This window comes from Pempheris klunzingeri, chromosome 8 (genome assembly GCF_042242105.1).
Source record: "Pempheris klunzingeri isolate RE-2024b chromosome 8, fPemKlu1.hap1, whole genome shotgun sequence".
NCBI classification, from domain to species: domain Eukaryota; kingdom Metazoa; phylum Chordata; class Actinopteri; order Acropomatiformes; family Pempheridae; genus Pempheris; species Pempheris klunzingeri.
In genome coordinates, this window is record NC_092019.1 from 4,176,137 (window position 1) to 4,200,869 (window position 24,733).

The 24,733-nt window shown below is 42.1% G+C and overlaps 1 protein-coding gene across 1 annotated transcript; it reads right to left on the minus strand.

Moving 5' to 3' along the window:
• Positions 1-455: 455 nt before the first annotated feature.
• Positions 456-23,129, minus strand: gask1a (golgi associated kinase 1A). The gene is made up of 6 exons (XM_070834790.1): positions 23,028-23,129; positions 15,826-16,974; positions 14,718-15,110; positions 4,048-4,170; positions 2,840-2,943; positions 456-657 (listed from the first exon to the last, which is right to left on the minus strand). The coding sequence occupies exons 1-6, from the start codon at positions 23,127-23,129 to the stop codon at positions 456-458; spliced, it is 2,073 nt and encodes a 690-aa protein (XP_070690891.1).
• Between the last annotated feature and the right edge of the window lie 1,604 nt (positions 23,130-24,733).

Sequence of the window (24,733 nt, forward strand, 5' to 3'; positions counted from 1 at the left end):
TGCTGAAGAACCAGTGACCCTTTATCAACATTTGTAACTGCAGAGTGATGGTTTATTTTCCTCTAGTGAAGGGAACATAAACTGCAGCCTTGATGGCTTATTAGAAAAGCCAAAAACTCCTGAACATTTATCAATGACTTGACTGTTTTCATTTTGAACGTACTTACATCAAGCAGTGATCATCAGTCTTCTGGGGCGACCACTCACTGAGTGGTTCAGACGTGTACCACATCCCAAACGCTCTGAGCAGCAGCAGCAGGACCGGGTTTGATCCGAGGCTGGCCGGACCGTTTGCTGCGTCTTCACTATTACTGTCAAAATAATATTAAAACATCTACATCCATCCGATAGCAGCCTGGCACACAACAAACACCCACAACTTCATGTGCTGCAGAATGTTCTCTGTTTCAGTTCACGTGTTTAATGTCTGTTTCCGTTTGGTCCGGTCAGCTCGGTCACAGGTCCCTCTCGAATTGTTTCTTGTCTCTGATGTGCTGGAGAAGAAGCTTTCCTCTTTGCTCCACAGAGCGGATGAGAGGCCTGAGACCCCCGGCCCCGCCTTGGCTATCCCAGAATTCCCTGTCTGTGTAGAGGGAGCGTAGAAGAAGACTCTCCAGGCAGCCTGACTGGAGCACCGACACCGCTCTCTCTGGAAACCTGACAACAGACACAGCATGAAACTTGATGTGATGTAGCTGCACTGACTTGTAATGGTTAGTTTGGAAACTTCAAGATAAACAACATGGATTACAAACAAGATAATGATAAATTCCACAACAAAAAAAAGCCTCTAAAGTCCAGTGGCCTTTCACTTGTAGATACAATGGATTACTGGTGTTGGTAAAAGTAATATTAAAATGCTTTATTTGTTGCTAAAGGAAAAAGGTTCATCTTCTGTGGAGCAACGACTGTGATGAGCAGATTTCATGGTTATCTGCACATTACAATTCTAGATTTGTGATTTGACCTGACGGTGGCACTTCAGGAAGTCATGAACCAAAGCAAATGTCAAACTATCCATTCGTTGTTGAGATACCTTCTTATCATTGACATTAGAAAGAATCCTCTGGGGGCAACAAATGTCATTTCCACATTTCACAGTCATTTTGCCAGTAGTTCTCCAGATATGGATGTTACACGCTCCCTCTCTTCTTGTGTGTTTTCCCTCTAGACTCTTCTTCTTCTTCTTCTCCTGATCAGCTGATTAGTGGGTGGCCATGTCTCTCTCTAAAGGTCAGAGGTGAAGGATCTACCTCTCCCCAGGTGAAGCAGCCTACTCGAGTTGGTTTGTTTCCTGCTGACGGTTTTGTACTTGTTTCTTTTCAGGATGGAGGTCTGGCAGTTCAGTTTTTGTGGTTTTGTTTATTAGTTTAGTTACTACTGCTCTTAGGTCCAATGGCCCATTGTGAGTTTGGCCCAGACTTCCCCCATCGTTTTGTTCTTTTTGGACAAGATCCCTTAGCTTTGGTTAATCTTGGTGCTTTGTGTTAATAAATTCTTTATGTTTGTTGATTTTACCTCGGGTGTTGGTCTCCTCCTTTATGTATTGCTGGTCACTCATGGTGAGTGGCCATAACAATGTACTCTGACCTTGGAGGTTTGAATGTGTACACTTCGATATTTGGACAATTCATTGCTTTTCGACCCTCTCTGTGACAGCTGGCTTCTTGCCTGTTTTTTCCCCACTGCAATAAGCTTAATATTCCTCCACACAGAAACAAATAATATAATACTTTGATAGCAAATTTGGAACAAACTAAATATTGTGCCATAGTTGCTAAATTCAAAGACCATAAACTGACTAGTGAAGTGTTTAAAACATGGTTGTATCTTCTGCTTTCCATCAGTGAAGCACATAACAGCTGAAGCTCTGTGATATGATGTTTTTCTAGTAGTTGACTGATATGCACTGGTTTGTACAGTCAACTTTTTAAATCAAACATATTTGACGCAGTTGGTCATCTTTTGTACTGATGACTCAACCTTCATGTCTACTCGAGCCTTAGAAGTGCTTCAATTTACAGTAATCTGAAATCGCCAGTGCAAAAAAATAAATGGGACTTTTACTGGCAGAACACCTGGAATAACGTCTAAAATAACTCCTGCAACTAGATTTCAACTCCAGAGAACAAGCAGTTTGCTCCCAGTATTCGAAACCTTCCCTACAAGAAGTTGTCATGACTCAGAAATGCCGCTGGTATATTATTATCAACTATCATGAGCTTCATTTTCAGTTCATGCAACGAACATGTCAAATTGAAAAAAAGCACTCTTGAGTGAAGTTCACTCCAGGAAGTTATTACATTGAGAGGCATTTGGGAGAACTCATTAAATCATTTTCCACCTCTGGAAAATAACCAATTTTCTTTTTATTTTGCTCCATATTATTCAGTGATGAGAAATAGACTTTAACATTCTATTTCTATTCAGTTTCACGTCCAGGCTTAAGATATTTAAGAGCATTTTATGGAGCGGCTTAGTAATCCTAAGTGACAGACAAAAGGGAATTTGTATCAGACCTGATTCATTCAGCATACTGAACAGCAGGCTAATTGAATGCACACTAATCTAATCAGACAGACATTGTAACAAACCCTAACAAGCTTTCAGTGGACGTTTCTGTGCTGCTGATTTGAAAGCCGCTCACCAGGGAAATATGTTGTTAGATGTGTTTTATTTTCTCCTGAAACATTTCCTTACATCAGTGTTTGTGCCTGCTGTGAGCCTAAATAAGTCCCTGACTCTGTGTGGTGTAATTTATCGAGCCAGAGTGCCGGAAAGAAGCAAAAAATAACCCACATTTTCTTCCCCCTGCTTTAAAATAGTGCTTTGTACTCACTCATCAATGCCCTCAACCAGCCTGAAGTTGAGGTTGTCGCTGGGCTGCTGGGGTCTGCCGGCGTTATCTATGAACACCAGTCTGGAGGGGTCTGCCTTCCTCACCTGAACACACACACACACACACACAGATGAAACATACGCACTGTTTCAAAATGTAGTTTGAAGGCGAGTTTTTGCAAATTCTGAAGAATTTAGGTTGTCATCCTTTTAGTTCTGGTATCTTTTTAATCTATTATTCACATTTATTTGTGACTCTTTATTCATATTTTATAGCTTATCTTCTATCAACAAGAGTTTTAACTACATTATATGGTTCGTTGATGCACAGTTAGCCTATTTCAGACGCTGATCGACAGATGGTTCATCCAATCACCTGCCAAGTATTTTTTGAACGCGCCTGCCTCTTGCCAAACAATTTCTACGGACAAATTCCCAGATGATTCTGTGTAACAAACCATCTAGCGCGTCAGGTTTGGCTTACTGAGACACCTGAATAAAACAGAGCCATTATTAATAACAACTCTGCTTTTCCTAGCATGGTTAAACTGTCTGTGGTTTGAACATTAAGTGCGTGACTAAATGAGCTTGGAATAAGACTATATGAAAAACAACCTCAAACTATATGACAAACACTATCGTCCATAAACAGTATTTTCACAACGGTGTCAACGGGTGAGTGATGCTGGAGCGTCTAACTCAACTGCAGACTGAGAAAAGGCTCCTGCTGTGACACACACAAAAACAGCTTCATCTATTTTTACATATTGTTGTGCATAGTAGAAATCACATGCGACATAATCAGCAAACACCTGCCAGCCTGAAAGCTCATTCGCTAGCTATGAAAATCACATACATCAACACTGCTGGGAGTAAAATGTGCGCTTCTGTTTGATCATTTAAATATAGATCCATTCTCCTGCATTGCCATGGAGGAGTTACAGCAACAAAAGGGGCAGCTGAGGTGGAGTTCATGTTCTTAGTATGCACAAGTATGTATTTTTTTTTTTTTAACCAACATTGCAATGAAAGCACAGATCAGTAAACTTCCCCCCTGAGAATAATTTATTTGTCATTTATTAGTCTTTGTGCTGTTACTGCAAATAAAGAGAAAGCGGCCCAGAGGCCAGTAAATCATTTTGATAACGGCACAAAGAGCACAAAAATCAAAGTTTACTGTCTGTGGAAATAACGGTTTGTTCCACTTACCAGGATGTGAACCAGCTGCAGGTCCTTGGTGTTACCACACTTGTTGTGCAGCAGGTTCTCCACACACAGCTCCGTTGGATCAGGTGTGAAACCACAGCAGTACCTGTCCAGCCGGTCACTCACCTGCACCAGCAGACAAAGAGCAAACAAGTCATGTCAAGCTTTGACAGCTAACGGTGAAGCTGGTATTTGACACAATGGCATCATTTTCAGTGGGGAAATTACACAAAATCCTGCTCTGAGGACAGTTTTTGACCCTCGTTTTGCCTCTCAGGCTGCACTGACTGTCCTCCCCATGGAAGTTGACAGGGTCATACTCATCCTGAGAGGAAGATTTAATCTATATTTTTATTTACAGTTAATATTCACAAGAATTTGTTATTATAAGAAGCATGATGACCAATTGTTTTTGCTACATTGAGATAAATGTATAAAAAAATGCTGACAATAGCATCATATAGTTTAATTCTGTTAGTGCTGTATGACTTCACTGCGTCCCTCCCAGTTCTCAGACCAAACCTACACCCTTTTAGACTGTTATTTGGAGTAAAGATCAGAAAACAGGCTTTCAGCTTTTGATTAGTCTGCACTGACTTTCACTGTAAATCACGGTGGAACAAGCAGCCAGTACTGGCTCATCACCCCAGTCAGTGATGGCTCCCAGTCTGACAGATAATCTCACAAAGTTGTCATTATGAAAACAGATTAAACCCACACGGGCATTTAGAGCTTGTGTTGACATGAAATGACACGATTATCAAGTGAAACAAACAAGAATAATTCAAATGACTGGGGGTAAAGTGGGTTAAGTTACAACAAAATTCATAGTGTGAATCATGGGAGATGAAAGTCTACACCACATACTGTCCAAACACTGCCAAAAATAAAAAATGTAGTTAGTTTATTAGTTGATAAGGAGTTGGGAGCGTCTCAGGACATGATTCACAGACTGTACACACACTGCACTACTTCTGTCTTGACACAGTTTGTAGTTAAATAAGTCAAATAAAGCTTTACTTTCTATTTAATCAGATCCAAAAATCAGAAGCACACAAGTTAAAGGAAAATTCTGGTTTACATCTTAGTTCTTATATGGACAGTGCTAGCCATCACTCCCATTGCTATGATAATATTTGATGTACATGATTATGTGTATGCACAGGAAAGTTTGAATCCTTGTGTGTGTGTGTGTCAACATACTTTGCCAATAACGTCTAACCAGTTTCTGATTCTGATTGTTCGGGCACACAGCGATATCTCCACAGTGACGTCTGATGGGGCAACAAGCACGAGCAGTCAGGATCAAGCCAACAAGCCAATAGTTTCTTAGATTAGCTGCACCGCTCAGATCAAACTGGAAACATCTGCAGAGGAAAAAGTCCATGTGTGCACACCTCTGGTAAGTTAACTCGACTGTGACTTTGAAAGCATTGACTGACCTTTCTTGATATCCCCCTCAAGCACAAAGATAAAAAAATTATGCTCGAAAAAAAAGTGTGCAGCAGATAAACTCTGTGGTTCTGACAGTCGATATAATCTGAATGAATCCCACAGCAGCCAATCACATTACGTGAGCTGGAGGGAAAGGTGTGGATGGCAGTGCAGACCAGCACACACTCAGATGATACCTTCAGATACTAATAATTACTTTCATTATTATTTGATTTGCTTATTATGGTCTCTTAAATATCAGACTGATGGTGCGTGAAATGTCAGAAAATAGTGAAAAATATGCCCGAGTTCTGTTCTGTTGTCTAAAACCAACATTATTACTATAGTTTACAGCCTTCTTCTATTAGAGAAGAAGATCTCATTACTACTGATAGGGTTTATGATGACAACGATAAAACTAAGACCCAAGTGACTATTATGGATTTATGCTTTACATCCTGAAAAAAAAAAAAAAAAATGAGAAGAAAATAAGAAGTTGCAGAGGGAGTAGAAATGTATCATCTGCTGTGGAGAATCACAACCTGCAGTAAAGTGAATTCACTGAGCCAACGAAATGATTAACAATGTGAGAGCACCTCATCAGTGTGAGGCGTGTGCTTCCCTCTCTGGTGTTACGGTGAGAGACTGACACTCCAAGAAGCACACAGATGAAACCTTTATGAGACCCGCCCTCCGGTTCGCTGCGAGGTTCGGCTGCTTGTGAGGATTTGTGTGTTTGTTCGCTCTGTGTATATGTAGAATGTGTGTTTTCTGTGCATCAGTATACGTGTGTGACCCACACAACCTCTGTGCCCTCTGGTCAGCCGTGTGTGTGTGTGTGTGTGTGTGTGTTTGGTTTGTGTGCTTTGTTGCACAGTAAAGCTGCACCTACACAATTTCTTCTCACTCATGTGGGGCTTTTGGGAGACTTCTCACCCTGCTGCCACATTTCCATCCCACACTGGAGTACACTGATTTTGAGTTTGGTCCAGCAGCCTTGTGGAGCCTGAGCCAATATTGACTTACACTGCCACCGAACACCAGCAGGCCTCAGGGAAAGACAAGATGTGGTGCTCTGCTGTGGTCAGAGTCAACACAGAATTAAAGTGGAACAAACTGTAAAGAGTATGTGGGGAGTCTGATTCCCTGAAATACATTTTGACTGCAAGTCTCTATATTCTGCACAATAATGTGCTGCATGGTGTTTGGGCGGACAGTTATTACTGTTCTTTTTAACTCAAACTGTCTTTCACCTTATCTGCAGACACACACTTCTCTATCAGCATCCTTTGTGTTCAGTTTCCTTCTTTCAGAGCTTGTTGCTGTGATGTTTCTTCACTGAACTTCACAGTGTTCATTAGTCAGTGTGGGCAGTATGCTCTGCCTTTTATTTTTTAAGGTATTCTGATGATGACTTTGTGTGGGTGCTGCCCCTGGCTAACACAGTGACAAATTCAAAAAGGGAATCTTAACTGTTTCCTGAATCCTACCACAGATTCCAAGGAGCTTTTGAATTTGTGTTTAATCACATTGTGTTGAATCAAATCATATTAAATTACTCTGCATTGTAGAATGCATTGTAATTTGATAGTAAGGGTGAATCTCATCACATCGTATTCTAAGTCACTTCATATCTTTCTTCAATGGTCGTTGGCAGCGTGTGGAGATATGCTCAATATGAAACTGCAGCTGGTTAGCTTAGCTTAGCATAAACAGCCTGTCTGGCCCCCATTAATTCACAATTACTAATTTTGAGTTTCTGTATGAATTAACCAAACTGTGCACAGATGTTTTTTCTACAATTCTCAATGACCGTACAAGCACGTACATTCATGCTCCCAAGAGGATGAACCCTTTGATTGAAACGACTCCCTGTTATTAAAATCAAACGTTACATAGGCTATGTGCAGTGGAAACACCCTCTCCAAAACAAACTGATCTCTCTTTGTTCTGTCACTCCGACATGGTGGGTGGGCATCTTCTAAAGTGCTGCGAGCAGGGCTTCAGAATCCAGACAAATATTGTTCGACCGTGGACACACTTTCAACTGATTTCAGACTATAATCTGAGTCCATCACAAACATGCTGAGCGTGCTGCTGAGTTTGGGTCGATTTTCCCTCACAGCTGTAGCAGGAACTGCTAGCTAGCAGTCTGAAGTAGTGTACCTTTCATTCTGAAAACCTGCACTCAAATTGTCACCTTATCCTCAGTTCCCCCATCCTCCCCAGGGTGTCCTCAACTGCTGTGTGTGTGTGTGTGAGAGTGAGAGAGAGACTGAATGAGTGAGGGTACGTCCTTCACACTGCTCTTTCTGCACCTTTGGTGTTTGGTTCCCTGCTATCAGAGCCCAGGGAGGTGTTAAGGGAGCAGGTAGGAACAAGTGTTCAGAGGTGCGCTCATCGGCTCTCAGCAGATCAATAGGAGGCTATTAGAGCTTGGCCCTGTTACAGGGATTGACTTCTGGCAGCGTGGGGGAGAGAGCTGCCTCATGGGTTATTCATATTCAACCCCACACACACACACACTGTAGATGGGTGTTAGATACACATTCCATCTCAGTGTGCGGACAGAACAAAGCAGGACAAAATTACTACTGGAGGTTGTAAAATCTGTGACACGGTGCAGCCGCTGCAGTGTAAGCAGAGTGTGTCACAGTTAGCTCAACGCTGGGGAGGTGAAATGTTCAACAACGCTCCTGCTGGACGACCGAGCCGCACAGAAATACATTTACAGGATGTGTCCATGTATGACAGCAACGCTAAACACATGACTGTCACCATGCAGAAGAGGGAAACAGCCACACGTCCAAATAACAGGTCTGTGGAGTCATGCATCAAATATGAGCTTCTCATTTGGCATTTGAGATCCATTCCTCTTTACTATGATGACAATGATAATAACTAGATTAACACAGACACGTTTCATTACTGATTAATGTGGCGATTGATTGATTGATTGATCTTTTTGTTTGTAATTTCCCAGGGCCCAAAGTGACGGCTTCAAAGTGTACATGTACCATCTGTATATTATTTTTAGATCAAGTAAAGCAGCAAATCCTTGACTATCAAAACAGCAGCAGATTAATGCTCTGTCAGCTCTCTAACTAATTAATTGATTAATCAGTTTAGCAGCATGTATTGATTTGATGTGTTGGCTCGTTTTTTAGGACCTGAATGATTTGATTAATGAGGTTTGGTTTCTATTTGCCATTTTCTCAATTTTACTCTAATTATAGTATTCTCTGTTTACGGCACGACTAGCAGCTTTAGTTATTTTATCATTTTAGTGGTTCTAAATACTAAAATACCCATGAGCCTCAGCTGCTGTTGCTATTTGTTGTCCCAAAGTTAATTGATCTAAGATGCAGATTGTTATATCGGTTTTCTCAGCACTTAATTTTAGGTCTGTGACTGAATGATTAAAGGTTGTAGTTAAGTTCTCCCTCAAAGCATCTGAGTCCACAGGCTTGTACATACAACTATTTATCAAAGAACTAGATGCTTTCGGACACAGCTGTTCATCTTTTAGACGGGTGATTCAACCAGAAGTATCTCATGTTGATCCAAGCCGTAGAGCACGACCCTGTGAGTCACATAAGATTGTCTACGGGAAATATGAGCAGGACTTTTACTGCTAACTTTGTCCACTTGGTAACAGGAACGTGTGCGTTTGTTGGGGATTTTTTTTATCCGCTTATCTCTCGTCTATTATGAGATTGTACTCCAGATTCCACTTAAGCCGTGCTCAGGCTGAACCTCGGCATGAACAACCACCTTTTATCCAAATGCAGAGCAATTTTCCTGTTTTTAGTCCATGGGAGTGCACAGTTTACAAACCAATTCAAAGCAACTTACTTTAATGTTGAGTTAGTTATCTACTAAAGACGTGTGTCTGTACTGGGTTGGAAGTGATTCTTACCTGCTTAAGATTCTTCCCTTTCAGTTTATTTTCATTTCCCTTTCAATCGCCACGTCGGTATCAACGTGTTCGTGCATTTATTCATGAATCTTCACCACCAGGGTCAACTGTAGGTACCCAACCTTCTGTGCTTTCAAACACATCAGACTGGTGAATAATTCAACACAGATTCCACATTCATACATCCTGGGTCCCATCAAACCAGTGGGAACTTATTTTCCCTTCAAGCAGAACTCAATAATAATCAACAATATTCCTGGTGGTGTAAACAGGATTATTGTGGGGAGCTCTGGGTTTATGCTCTGGTGTAAGCAGCCTTGAACCTTTTGTAGCTGTGGCTTTACAGTGCGCATGTAAACATATCCAGATATGATTAACTGGAAGCAACCCCTTTAATCATGGGTAAACAAACATAAATATAAGCAGTGTAATAACAGAAACACACACACACACACTGCAAGTTACCAATTTAATATATTTGATGCCACAAGCTATCACTGTGTCCTGGAGTACACACACTGAGAATGCTACATTTAAAGTCCTCATTTGGTTTGTTCTCTGAAAAGAGCTGCCTCCCAGCCGCTTCGGTTCCCCAGCCATGATTATGTCATGTGATGGAGGGAAGGTTTTCCAGCAGTGTTGTCATGGTACTGTGCCTCAGTATAGAGGTGCTAAATCATAGTGAAAGTAGGGGACTGTGCCATGCCGTCCAATTGCAAAGTAAGCCACTCAACCTCGCTGAAATCACTGGGATAAAATCACTGGGTGGGATATTTCACTACTCACCCTTAGGGCCTCATTTCAGTCCTTCGTCTGGGCCTCTAAATCACTCTAATAGTCTCCTGATTTTCATTTAAACGCTGTGAACCTCAGACTCTGCTGGAGTTCAGGAGCTCAGACTCCTTGGTTTGTTTGCAGCGTCACTAGAGCAGAACTACACTGCGAATGCATGTTATAATCATAATAAATAATGGGATGGGAGTGATGGGAGTGATGGGAGTGTCCCGACTGAGCTACTGCTTGGTGGCCGATGTGCACACACACAGTTCCACTTTGTTGGCTCGTCATTTTTGAAAGCCACATGGCTTTCTGTGAGAACTGTGAGAAAAACTAGGCTGCCTTTGCATTCGGAGAGACTTGACTGCTTGTGTGTTGTCGTCCAGATGTGTTTCACTGCCTATTTACTATTACTTCCAAAAATATCCTGATTACTTCGTAGAGGGGCTTTATCACCCTACAGTCTTCTTTTGCTAAGGTGAAACACATCGCAGTCATGAAGTTGTTGAGGTACACTGAATCAACTTCAATGAAACAAGCCTCAATGAATACGCACTTTTGGACTCAAAAGGTTCGGAGGTGTGGCTGCTTACTTTAGTCACCAGTGCCAAGTTCGAAGGACCCACAGGCAGGATGGGCACAATTATGAGGATAAGACCAGGGTTAAATAACTCTGGAATTTTCCTTTAAACATTTACCATCATCCTCTCTATAACACTGCATTACACTGAAATGTAGTCTGCTCTTTTCAGGGCACTGGACTGATAGATTGACCTTCCTCTGGCTGTGGAGGTGAAGAGATGGCATTATCTACATCTCTCGCTCTCTCTTTATCCTATCAAAAACCTCTTCAGAATTTCTGATTGTCTATAGCTCACAGTCACCATAGCAACATCCACATCTATCTATCTATCTATCTATCCATCTATCCATCTCTCTATCTATCTCTCTATCCATCTATCTATTCATTTAACAAAGAAACAACAGCCCTGGCACAATCATTAGCAGCTGACACCTTATAAACGAGCTCCGCTCAAAATGTAAATCCAAAGACACACACACAAACAAAAGCACACACACACACTCCTATCCAGACTGAGAGCTGTATTGGATTTTTAATTGAACCGACAGCACCGGATCCATACCCACAGACACTGACACATCAATACGCTGGACACACACTCCTCTGCACACAGAAAAACACACAAACACACTTCTAGTCCAAAGGTATCGCTCATTAAGTTGATCCATTATGTAGAAATAAGCCTGACAGTTCTGGCCTGCTGTAACCTGTGTACCTTTTTATCAGTCAGAAATTAATTATCTGATATCTAATTACACTCAGGAAGTCTGACAAAGTGCTCCAGTCCTTCAGTCTGGAGTGGTGCAGTTAGCTCTTGTAGCCCATAGAAATGTTTTTTCTTTATATCTGATCCTTCAACACCATCTGCCTTGCACTATCTGAATGTTTATTTGTGTAAGGCTAACACTAACACACACAGATGAGTCATAGCTACACACACTTTAACTTGCTGTCATGTGTTTCTCATTTACGAAGGTGAAGGTGAAGAAATATGCCCATAAATAAGAAGACCCAAGTTATATCTTAAATATATGATGTAGCTAACTTGTACGCACGATGCAGGCTGTTTTTCTAAAGTTGTAGCGTGTTGCACTGTTTCTTTAACAGCGTTTGAACTTCCCTGCTGTTGCTGTGGGCAAATCCACACACAGGAGAAGGAAAAAAGCAGGACAGGCTGCATGCAAACTGGCTGCACATATGTTTGTTACCTGATTCTCCGTGTTTGGAAGGAGAAGGAAGAGGAAGTGATGGACCCACGAACTAATCATCTGCAGGATACAATTACATAATAGCGGAGGCTGCCATGAGAAGCATGGAACAGGCCTGACGCAGCTGGTGCAACAGCCTGCAGGGCTCCGGTCATGGGCACCAAAGTCCACTACAGGTCAACTCCAAGAATGACTCCATGTGGACCAAGACAAGACTGTCTCTTCCATACTCAACACAAACAGCATCTATTTCTGTTTTGAGTTTTCTATAATATAATCCTAAAATAATCAAACCTCAAGCATCCTGGCAGTTTCTGGTGATGTTTTTCAAAACCCTAGTGATTCTTCTGCACTGCAGCAAGTCACAAACATAAATTATTTACACAATCATTTATTTACACAATAAATACACAACATTGCAAATGCTGACAAACTGTGTCACTGAAGGATTAATGTTTACGGTGTTCAAGTTACACTCATTTATTGACTTAAACACTTAAGGTTTACCTTAGTCATAAGACAGAGGGAGCTGTAAACCACTTCACAGCCTCTCTGTCACTCTTCTCGCCCTCAACACGACAGAACCTCAGCAGTTTCAGTTTCAACCTCTCTGATTACTGCAGTATAACAACATTATATATTGTGCATCCTCGCTGAAAGCAGTGACATTACTATCCAGATTCAAAACATCAAACAGAAACAGCAGATTTGTGTATTTTCCTTGGGGAACAAGCTTCATTTTGGCATCCTTGCAGTTTTGTTTACTTCCTGACATCCTCTTGAAAGGATACCGGGCAAGACAGATACAACAGACAAACATCTATCATCCATGGCAGCAAACGAGGCCATTGCGCTTGAAGATACTGAGGCATTTTGGATGCAGCATCTGGATTCTGAAAAGGCTCTCAGTCAGTTTCTGTGGTTTCATCTCACACTGTGCTGGGATACACTGTGACCCTGAATATTCTGAACAGGAACAAGCAAACTTGGATGGACGGATGGATGGATGCACTGCTGCTGCTGCATAGACATTTATTTATTTATCTGCTCATTTATTTGTTTGTTTGACAGGAATAATGCACAGCTTTCTCAGCTGTATCGGAGGTAGCTAGAGTTTACAGTATAAGCCAGTTAACATTTGTTGTCCCTGAGCAGGGAACAGCAAATAACGACTCTCTTGAGAAAATTAGTACTGCAATAAAAACACAATTGCAAGATCAACCATCAGGAGCTATTTCTTTTTCCCAATCCATACCCACAAAAAAAAGTTGGCCATTGTCTGAAGCTGCTGACTACTTTATTTTTCCCAACCTTGGTACACTTTGTTAAAATCCCACAATTACTCATTAAGCCACGGTACATTATTCTCTATTATACCATGACATTGGTTACCGGGGCAACTGCACAAAACCTGTGACATTAAAAACTGCCAGCAATGAAATAAACACCATCACCATAATCACATCGGTGGTCTCATTAGAATAGCACAGACATTCCTACTGAGCCATGCTGCATGCTTGGACGGCTCTCTGAGTAAACAGACGAGAGGAATTAAGTAGGAGGGAGAAAATTCACATTCTGAAAACTTCAGTCCAGCCAGAGTTGTAAAAGTCTCCCATCTTAAAACACATAGTAGTCCACACAGGGTATCTCTCTCCTGTCCACATGCAAAGAGGCTTGTGTGCACAGGTTAGTAGATAATCAGTGTTTTGTACATTAGCACCACCATAACTCTCAGTAAACATGGGCTATAAAACGCAGTTGAAAGTTTGCTCACAATTACCTAGATGCTTTTATAACTGTAAAACCTGTCGACGGGATTGTGTTTTATTGTTTCACATTACTATTATACATGTAGCCATGTGCCTTTTTGCTGAATTGTTTCTCTATGATGCCCATGGCGACTAGGGAAAGTGGAAGGACTGCCACAAACAGTTTTATACTTCTTCTTCACGAGATCAGATGGCATCTCATCTCAGTTACACTTTAAGCTGAATCTTTGACCAAATCCAAATTTAATGGCTTGGCCTGCAAGGACATCTGGTGGGTGTTTGTGTGTGTGTGTGTGTGTGTGTGTGTGAGTCATGTCCATTCAGTCTGTGTGTCCTCTCCTTCCATTCACTGAGCAAATCAAAGCCCGAGCCTTTTCAGGACCTGTGTCCAGTAAAGCAGAAATGGATGCCTGAGAAATGACTGGCAAAGCTTTAGAAAGTGGACGAAACGATGAAGAATGAGGAGCACGATGAGACTGATTTAGTGGGTCACGGCCCGGTCATACCAGCGCTTCAAAAGGTACAGGACTGGACGGATACAGCCTGTGGTCTTTCTGGTAGCATTCCTAGCTTGTTTAATTCTATTGGAAGGTAAGCGGTGAAAAAGTTTAAACACATTTGTCCCTTGGAAAATCAGCATAACTCCGTGTAGCAAAGAGACACAATAAAGATCTGCACAATGCAACGACTTTAAAACAGAAACAAACTACAGACTTATAGCAAACTAACCCCAAACATGAACATTCATGCAAACATAATTAATTTTGAAAACCAAATAGGATCCCTTCAGTGCAAACTGCTCTGGTGTCTCACACAGTTTCCCCTCACCTATCCGGACTCCAGTTATCCTACCGTTACTAGAATGGAAAACGTTTATTTCCCCCTGTACCATAATTAAAAGCTTATATCACTTTGTGGTTTTGTCTCTCTGCTATCTGAGGGCGTCCCAGTCTGAGAAAAAAGCACTTACAAAGTCTTACCTGTAATAAGAAGTCAAAGAGAGCCAGTCTCCCCCACTCTGAGTGGTGAACCCCCACGCAGGGCGCTGACCTCAGGTCTGCTTCTCTCCCACAGTGGACCTGCAGGAGCTTCTGGTACTGGACCCAGCTGAGGGGCACTGAGTTCTGGTCATTGTCTCTATCAGCGAGGTGCTGAATATCTGGATCCCACCACACTACAGGCCTGGGGGTGCCGCTGAGGTATCGATATGGTAAAATCTCACTGTGGAAAGTCCTGAGCACCGCAGGGAGGCTTCTGTTGAGTCCCAGCACCCTGTCCAGGTGGAAGGCAAACACTTCAAACCAGTCATCAGTGCGTTTGATCAGGGAACAGTGCCCCCGCTGGCAACGCTCGCTGTGGGTGTCCGGATGTATCTGGAGAAACAAGGACAAGTTTTTAGGTTGTTTTGAGAGTTCTGTGGGAGATAAATGGACTTTGTTCCTCTGTAAAGTTTAAAGTTAAGTCTTGTTTTTGTTATTTAATAAGTTTTTGGGTTAATAGAATGCGTGAGAATTGAATAAATGAGAAGTTTGGCTATATTAGGTAGTATTCACATTTAAGTTTAATGACATCATTATGTTGTTGAGCAGCCAAACTGAAGCCACCACTTCTGCTTGCACCTATTTCTTATAGTAATAAGATTGTGATCAGGACAAGTACAAACCTAATATGTTTAACATCATGCAGGCCACCAATGCAGGTCTGGAACGACTGATATGAAATCATTGCAATTACAAGTGATTACTCAAGTCATTCAGGTCTATGTGTTATGTACGTTATCTTCCTAATGCAAAAGTCATTCCGTTTTTCTATATTGCAATTCTACCACCTACTATAGTTTACTTTGTATATGTGATGCTTAGTACGTCTGTCCATCCAGTCTAATGTCTAATGTCTAGTGAGCTAGTGATTTTCAGCTAAATAAATAAAACTGACTTGACCTGAAGTGACTAATATGAGGATTTGATATGCAACAGCTGTTCAAGGAAGAGCTTAATGTTGCTGGGAGTTTGAAAAGACATCCTTCTAAACTGTGTGACATTTTAAAAGAGGTCCTACTGTTAGAATTACAGCAGTCGCACTGCGTACCTGCTGGTTTGCAGGAGGATCCAGCGCCACTTGGAGCACCTGTCCATGTGCAGGTACCCTGGCCTTACTGACCACCTCTCCTCCAGCGAGGAGCTCCATCTTCTGGATGTCGTCCCCGCTGAGCCAGGGAAGAGGCTGGGGATCTGGACTAATCCTGATCCTCCTACGGTCACTGTCTGGGAAGTCCTGCTCTGTGTAGCGCCGACACCGGCTGCTGTCATCTTTCTTTATGGTTGCCTCTGCTTTGGACAAAGCCTTTCTACGGTCCAATGACCCAGGATCCTTCTTCACTTCAGAAAGATCCGCTGAGAGATTATGGTGTTTTTTGAGATCCCTGGAGGGCTTTTTCACAGCCTGCTGCTCCTTACCGACTCTGTCAGATTTCCCAGAGTGCTGACTGTGTTTTTTCAAAGCCTGGTGATGTTCAGCTGCCTTTGCACTCGTATGGCTGTCATGTATTTGTGTGTCTGCATTCGTGCCTATGCGTCTACCCTCCCATCTGCCTGCATGTCTGTGTGCAGCTCGTCTGTCACTTATTAAGGAATCTGCTGGAGCAGAGATGTGTGCTGCTGTGGATTTTCCCCTTTCAAGATGTATGTATGTCTGTGCAGAGTGCTTTACCACAGCACTGTGGTTGCTTGGCTTAATTCTATGCTTTGGCTTGGTGTTGTTGACTGTAAACTCTGGGAGATGGGGACGCTGATGACTGGTTGGGTGCTGGATGGCGCCTGACATCTCTTTTCTTTTGAAAGCAATGCCTTTGCTTTTGAGTTTATTTCTGCGTAAGTCTGTGTGACTTCTCTCTTTGATGCTGTTTTTGTTATCTCCTGCAGCGTGCCTGAAAGGTTTAGGTGCCGCTGAACGTTTAGCCGTCTCTTTTCCAGTGCTGGATTTCCAGGCACCGCTGTGGACGTGAATATGTGGCTGCTGGAAGGCAATTGCTGCAGGGAGCTCCACGACCGGGGGCCTGGATCTGAACACCTCGGCGGAGCTCAGAGCTCGGGAAGTCCGCCGGTCAATGTCAGCAGGCGGCAGAGGAAGGGGTAGAGTCATCGTCATCACAGAGATCATGATGAAGAGGAGGAAGAGTGGGGAGAGGAGGAGCAGCCATTTTTGACCACAGCAGAATTTTGACCACACTCGCCAGGCCTGGAAGAAAAAATAGACAAAAAGAAACAGAAAGACAGAAACACAAGTTAGAGGGAGGCCAACTGAACCATGATTATAATGGAGTGGTACCATAAATTGCAAAGACAGCATTTGCACTAAACAGAATGGAGCACTGAGATTCCTGTGGGGTTAACCAAAGGCTGCACTGAGATCTCTTGGCTCCAGGCATGTGGAAAGCAAACGTGTTCATGATTCACACTCTGCAAGGGAAAGGGAGAAGGAAAAACAAACTGTGCTTTGGCACGTTACTCTGTTCTGTTCTGTGATAGCATAAAAGTGATGTGTGACCTTTGGGTGCTTATTACCCAAGATGGAAATGAGAGAGAAAAGCAGAAATCTGGTGACAAAGAGGGAGCAGAGCTAAAACATCCTGTTTATGCTGCACAAATCTGAATATGTAAGCAGCAGAATATAAAGCTCATGTCAGTCGCTCTGTGTTTCCAGTAGCTTACAGCAGAATTGGACTTATCCAGCTGAGACCAATACGATTGTGACATGCCCATAATTCAGTGCTGCCTTCTGCACGCAAGGCACAGAAAGGGGAAAAGTCATATTTCACACAATACACTTGTCACTGCCCCAATATGGCATACTGTATATTAACTGAAGGCTGTATAAAAGTGAATTCGCCATAGGAAAGCTGGCCCTTTATTTGCTGTGGAGCCTGGCTTTGATGCCATTTGATGCCTTTAAACAGAGGCAGCAAAACTGCAGCTCTAGGAAACCGACATCCAAATAATAAAACCAAAATAAGGCTTTCAAAAGATTTATTGTTGAGTGTAACAGAGTTTGGGTTGGAGGAAGCCTCTACAGCAACACTTACTCTATGTGAACAGAAATTACAACTAAAATTGTCTGAGGAAGGCTGGCAGCTCCCACACAGCCAGGGTGGCCCACACTTCACGTTCAGTGGAAAGATAAACAGTAATAGAGGAAGCATAGTTCACCTATCCCAATAACGAAGCTTCCTTTCATTCCCAAATACTGGAATCCTGCCTAAACGACACGAGCAACAGAAAACCATAAGCAAACACTATAAGCTCCATCTGAATGCCACTTTTTCTCCTCACGTATAAGTACATCCATAGGCGAAAGGCTGCTGCTTCCATTTCCCACCAGGATGACCCAGATAACTGCCGCCTCTCCTCTCTGCCCCCGACTGCTCCCTCTGCCTCTCTTTCCCTCCCTTTAGGTGAGCGCAGAGTGAAGGAATGTTTCGGACCCTTGAGACGTCCTCCCCATCTTAGAGCCGTTAACAACATTCCCAGATACCTCCACCTGTGAAAGGATCCCATTATTCTTCTGCTGGACTGGAATGCCCTGAACCAGGCTGGTGCTGAGAGAGCCTGACATATTATACACACTTACACGTAAACAGTCGAGTCCCACTGTGAGACTTAGTGTATTTGTGTGGCTCAAATTCATATCTAACCCTGTGGTATGTTTTTTTTTTTATATATAATTATAATTAATAGTGCTGTAGGAGCACTCAAGGTGTGTGGGCTTCTACTATGGGAAGCAACACAAGGAATACTAATCAGTCCACAAATGTGACACTCAGGGTGCAATTTAATGTCACTGAATCATTACTGCACTTAGTGTGAGACTTTGTTTATCACACTAAATACATGCGATCATTGCTAAGAGAATTGACAGCCTCCGCTAACCTGCTAAAGCCTTTTTTTTTTTTTTTTATAATTCACACCACTCATATGGATTCCCCTCTGCCTCTGGCACGAGGGACATGAGTCATTTCACTTACATTTGTTTACCTTATTCTAACAACATACTATGAAAGGGGTTATAAAAGCTGCACAAAGCAGATTTAAATACTTATTTAAAAACCAATAATCCTTCAAATCTGAATGCTGTATTCATTGTATCAACCACAGTTTGTAAAACATTATTAATGACGGGCAAAGTCTGGCTTTCCTGCCAAGGATTCAGATTTTATGCCTGCAGTTCATGTAAGTTAACTAGTGCAGTGCCAGTTGAAACGTGCCTGTTCAGAGCAGGCCAATTGCATGGCCCCCGGTACTGCTGCTTGCAGCCTTCTTGACAAGCGCTCATCCAATTAAACGTTTTCTTAACCTTTTATAGCCTCACCTTTTAAAATCTATACAGTAATTGCTGACAGCTAGTTTTTTAGGGACATGGTTATTTCTGGGAGCAAAAGCAGATTTATAGTGATGCTTAAATGTTTGAGTTTGTCACAGAGCTCCAGTCTGTTCTTGAATGTACTGTAGCAAGCGACAGAAAGCAAACTTCCCTCCTGTTGTGGTTGTGTTCTCAGATCTCAGAGCTTACTTTGGTGAGTATGTAGATATCACTGACAAAGATATTTGGCAAAACTACAAAATTGAATGAATTCTCCTGTAGAGCTGCTGCAGCACCTCTTTGCTAATGCACCACCACGTGAGGATTCATATCCATGTTTTACACCATTGCTCACAGCACTTGTAAAAAACAGTATATAAACTGGTCTGTGGCCTGACATGAGGACAGCACTGCTGTGATCACAACAACAAATACATGAGTCACTACATATTAACGTGTTAGCGCTTCACTCTTGTTTACCCAGCGGTGTGCCATCTCCCCTTTCATCCTCCCTCTTTGTTAGCACTTGTTTTGGCTGAGCATTGCTAATTAGCGTCCAGGCATGTGCGGCTCAGTGTAGCTTAGTGTGAATGTGTCAACGTGAGAGTGTGTTGTTGATGCTCTGTTGCCTTCAACACCTCTCTACGGCAAACACACACAGCCAGGCCCGGGCATAGGTCAACACACAGAGACAGAAATGCAGCAGGAGACACACTCGGGGGATGAAAACACATGGAAGTGTGTGTTTCATGTTATGTGGCTGGTAGGGTTCCTGTGTTGTGACCAGGTCATCATGCACACTGACCTGCAGAATGAACAGTTTGAAAGGAAACGCAGTGAAACCATATCATTAAAACATCAGCTTCACACGGTGCAGGTAGAGGAGACGCCCACACCCACACACACACACGTATTTCTGCTATGATAAGAATCACATTTCCTTTAAAGACACAAGGTTACAGAGTCTAAGTCATTGTAATATTTTGTCTTTTATTTCAAAAGGAAAAATGACACTATTTCTGGCGAGCTAATGATATTTTCCTCTTGTTATCTCTTCAAGTTCTCTTTATTTCTGACAGGTTATTTGTGTTTTTGTTCCATCCTCTTTGTCTGGCTCCCCTCTTCTCATTGCGCTCTGACAACCCTCCATATATATGTATGTATATATATGTAGACACATACACGCGGCTTCCCCTAATAACCTTCTGCCTGCTCCAACAGGCCAGGTGTCTGACTATCTGACAGCTCAGCAGCTCTTCTTTTTTGCTTGCCTTTCTCTTTTAATTTCCCTCCTTTTCTTCTCTCCCAGCTGAGGGCTGCAGGGGAGGTATGCACCATTAGGTCGAGACACGCAACAGGTGCTGCAGCCAGTTAGCCTCAGGAGAGGACGGACAGGAGGAGGAGAAAGTCTGGGAGCAGAAAAACTGTCTCATTACTCCGTCTCATCTATGAAACCTTTTCAATCCAGACGAAAATGAACGTGCTCTGTCCAAAACTGTATTTACCTGTGACAGAACATCACTTACGATCCTGAAGAGGGAACTTCAGGGTGTTTAAACATTCCAGGTGGAGGTTTTCACGTCAACAACTGGAAGCTGGCCATCACATTGAAGTGCATTAGCTGAGCATCTGTGCTGCAGCTGATGTTACAATGCTAGGACAAGGATACTTCATGCTTTACTAACAGGATAACAGTCTCGATACAGTCTTCTAAAGCAACTTTTTTAGCAGACAAAAACAGGAGATTGTGTGACTGAGAAAGAAAAGACAAAGACACTGACTCCATGGGTACCTATTTACTGACACACCCTATCATTTATGCTGGCCAGGATAAAGTCACACTAATTTATACTCATCATAGGACACAAGGTCCTTGTAATTTGCTGTCATTTGCTTGCCATACAATGCTTGTGCAAAAACAGGCTCTCCTAAACAAGCTCCTAGGTGAAGTTGCATTCAGCTAAATAAAAAATAAAAAGGTTTTAATGTCCTACAAAAAAAATAAAATGGTGGCAATAGGGGAAAAGTCAGGGGATCAGTCAGGGGATCACCAAACTTATTAGGATTCATCCTCTGGGCCACATACATTAATATAAGAGATTTCCTCTGGATCCGTCCAGTGGTTGTTGAAATATTTCAGTCAGGACCAAAAAATAATCCATATTTAAGTTTTACTGCTTCATACCTTATAAAGAAAAGTCTCTGTGTAGCAATCCAAGCTGCAATGCCAACACTGGTGACTCAAAGTCAAACTCAAACAGCCTTCAAGTAAAATTGCTGACACTTTTAAAGTTAAATATACTGTAGAGCAGAAGTATTGTATTCATTTAAATAGAAAGTGTTTTAGAATCTATTCTGTAATTCTTTTTCTCTATATAGCAGAGGAGAAGGAACGGTGTGATGTTGATTACTGATGAAGTGAATATATATTAGGAAGGAGTTTTAACACTGTATGAATGATAAGAGGTTGATATGAGGGCATCAGGGAGCCGGGAGCTGTTGTTACACACTGTTAGTTACAATGAGCCACTAGTCAAGATTGGTTTAATAGAGCTATCAAAGCTAGAATTACGTTTGAAATTTATGAGGTCAGAAGGTCTATGTCGACGCTAGCTTCAATTATTAGCTGGCACACACAGATACACACACACACACACAATCCCTGCTTGAGCAAAGAACATCTCTAACTGGATCAAAGAGGATTCACAGACTCAGAACAATCAGTTAACGCAGTTTGGCTTAATTCGATCTGAAAGACACTCAATCCCCTGAGAGAGACACATCATGCAAGTGTTAATGGGCATCATCCATTCACTAATAGGTACGCCTCAATATGGACGATACGGTGTGTGTATGCAGGTGTGTGAGCTCATCCATGTGTGTGAAACGGCATCGCTGAGGAAGAGACGCATTTAAAACTGAATTTAGTCCATTTCAAAGGGACTGTCAAATTTAGTGGATTTTCTCTCACTGCTTTCCCGTGGAGTTCAAGCTTGCTGAACTTTGACACAAATATTTAACGTTGTTGACCAACTGTGCCTCGACTGCGCTGACCTTTGAGGAAAGGGAGAGGACTGTAGAATCCTCAATAACAGAAGCACCAAATGTTAAAGTGCATGACCCTGCTTTTTCTGTGTGAGTGCAAAACACCAACTGAGCTTTTCTATTCGAACACAATTTGACTTGACTTTTGCCCACAACACCGCACGACCCGCAAATAGTCATTTCATCACCAAGATAACAGCAACACCTATTCAAAAAGAAATTAATGTCACCCGACCGCATCCTGGTGTGAGCAGGCACTCAGTGTGAGGGCTCTGGCTTTGTGTTGGCGCAGGGCACAGTGTTGAACTGGCAAACTGGCATTTTCCTTGGGCTCACAGTGTAGCCTAAAGCTGCGTATTGCAAGTTGACGCCTCGCTGTGATGGCCAACGTGATTATAGCAGTACTTTCAGAGAAAAGGGTGTTATTCTAAAAATGGATCAGTTTAATTCATTTGTGGATCATTAAGTCACAATATGAAGGTTAAAGACGCAGCTGCTTTGTTCACAGAATGTCAGCAATTATCTGTGCTTGTAAAAACAGTCAAATCTAACTGAATTAAACTTTAAATAAATAATTTAAATAAATAAAGAATAAAAACAGCACTATATAACTGCAGATGCTTATTTTATAGATGATATGACAATTAAAATAACAATTGATAGCAATCAAAACATCATTATCATTATTATTATCATTATTATTATTATTATTATTAGTAGTAGTATCATATGAAGCTCTACAGGTCCCAGACAACAAGAGGTTTCTTCAGAAAAAAACTGGAACTGGTTCCCAAACTGTCAGTGCACCATGATAAGGAGCAACCGCTATGATCATCACAGCCTCTACCATGCCCCCCTGTAATAAATGATAGTATTCTTTCTGGTCCCACCTCATATCCAGGTGTGGACCCAGGTGTGGACCCAGGTGTGGACCCAGGTGTGGACCCAGGTGTGGACCCAGGTGTGGACCCAGGTGTGCCAGGCAACAACATTGGTGGACTGTGTAACAAACCAACATTGTTATTCCTAGTAGCTCAAGGTTTTCCCCACACCTAATAACTAAATAAATAAACAAATCAGGAAACTCTCCTGTGTTTTAGAGTGGATATGAGGAAAAGCAGCTTTCCAAAGGCCGTGATGTCTGCCTGCTCAGGCTGGGTGCTGTGTGGCAGTCATGTTATCAGAAATGTCATTGATCTGTATATACTGTGTGTCTATGTTGATAACTTTGCAGCATTAAATAGTGATTTAATCCTCACATAGTGTGATTCTACTCGTCCACTTGAGTCCAGACAAAAGAGGCAGAACAACAAAGTCTCTCTGAAAACAACTAAGCTGTGTTTGTTTGCAATCAAACACAACACAAGTCATGATATAATTGAGGCTCAATATATTGTTTTTCTTTCATTTCTTTTGGTCTATTAGAAATGAGAGGAAGAATTGGACAAAAGCTCATGTAAGGATGGAGTGTGTGTGTGTGTGTGTGTGTGTGTGTGTGTGTGTGTGTGTGTGTGTGTGTGTGTGTGTGTGTGTGTGTGTGTGTGTGTGTCCCTCAGCTGTCAACACGAGCCTGTCAGCTGATTGTGAACCTTAATGAAACCAGTCAGACCGCCCCCTCTCTCTCTCTCTCTCTGTCTCTCTCTCTCTCTCACACACACACACACACAAAGAGGAGATAGCTTGTGAAAAAGATTAAAGAAATGCAAAACCTATGCAACAAAAGCAAACTGATGTACCACGACGCAGAATGCATTCAGCAACCGCTCAGTTCCTGTTCAGAGTGAGTCTGAGGATGATGACAACACATGAAAGATGAAAAATAAATGAGCTGAGCTATCCACAGAGATCAGCGCCTGATATCATTCACTGTTTCTACATTGAGAGTAACGAGGCCGCTGCAGCCAAAGGAAGAGGAGACAAGGTTTATTTTGAAATGTCTGTATTTTCAGTTTAGGCTTTGCAGTAAAGAGAGAAAAAGGGTGTTGTTTGTGCTGCGGCTGCAGGGATTAAACCCACTGATGGGGAAGGCTTATAGGGAAAAGTGTGAAAGACGGATAGTGGTAAAAACCCTTAGTGCTGCAAAAAAGGGTTATGACTGAATTGTTTGAATTTCAATCAGCTGATTAATCATACCGATGATAAAACGAGAGGAAAAATGCCCACGACAGTTCCCCACAGTCCGTGGTGACGTCTTCACAGTGCCAGTATTCAGTTTAGATCAATAGAAAATAGAGACGAGCAGAAAATCCTCATTTGACAAAGTGGAATTAGACAATTTGGGCATTTTTACTTAACAAATGACTTAAATAATCAATCAATTATCAAATTTGCTGTTGGTCAGTTTTCTATTCACTGACTAACTGATGATCGACACAAGTTCTAGAGTTACAAGAGTCTCTTTTTTTCTCTGATTTCTAATTGGATTTATGGATAATATAACTTTTTACTTTTAAAATTCCTGTTTCTGCAGCTCCCCTGATCTTACGGTTTCAGTTTGATTTACTCACTAAAATCTCCCCGAACATCTGAACAGACTTGACTCATTAACCAAACCCACTGAAGCTAAGCTAACAACATCCTGACTCCAGCACTCATT

What these genes read in the sequence shown, in the direction of transcription:
- gask1a (XM_070834790.1), bottom strand. Translation starts at nt 23,129, where the DNA reads ATGTTGTTGCCTGGCACACCTGGGTCCACACCTGGGTCCACACCTGGG. An exon ending in TGCAGCTGGTTCACATCCTG is followed by an intron (nt 2,944 to 4,047) that starts GTAAGTGGAACA and finishes GTGTGTGTTCAG; the next exon opens with GTGAGGAAGGCAGACCCCTC. An exon ending in CTGGTTGAGGGCATTGATGA is followed by an intron (nt 658 to 2,839) that starts GTGAGTACAAAG and finishes GTCTGTTGTCAG; the next exon opens with GTTTCCAGAGAGAGCGGTGT.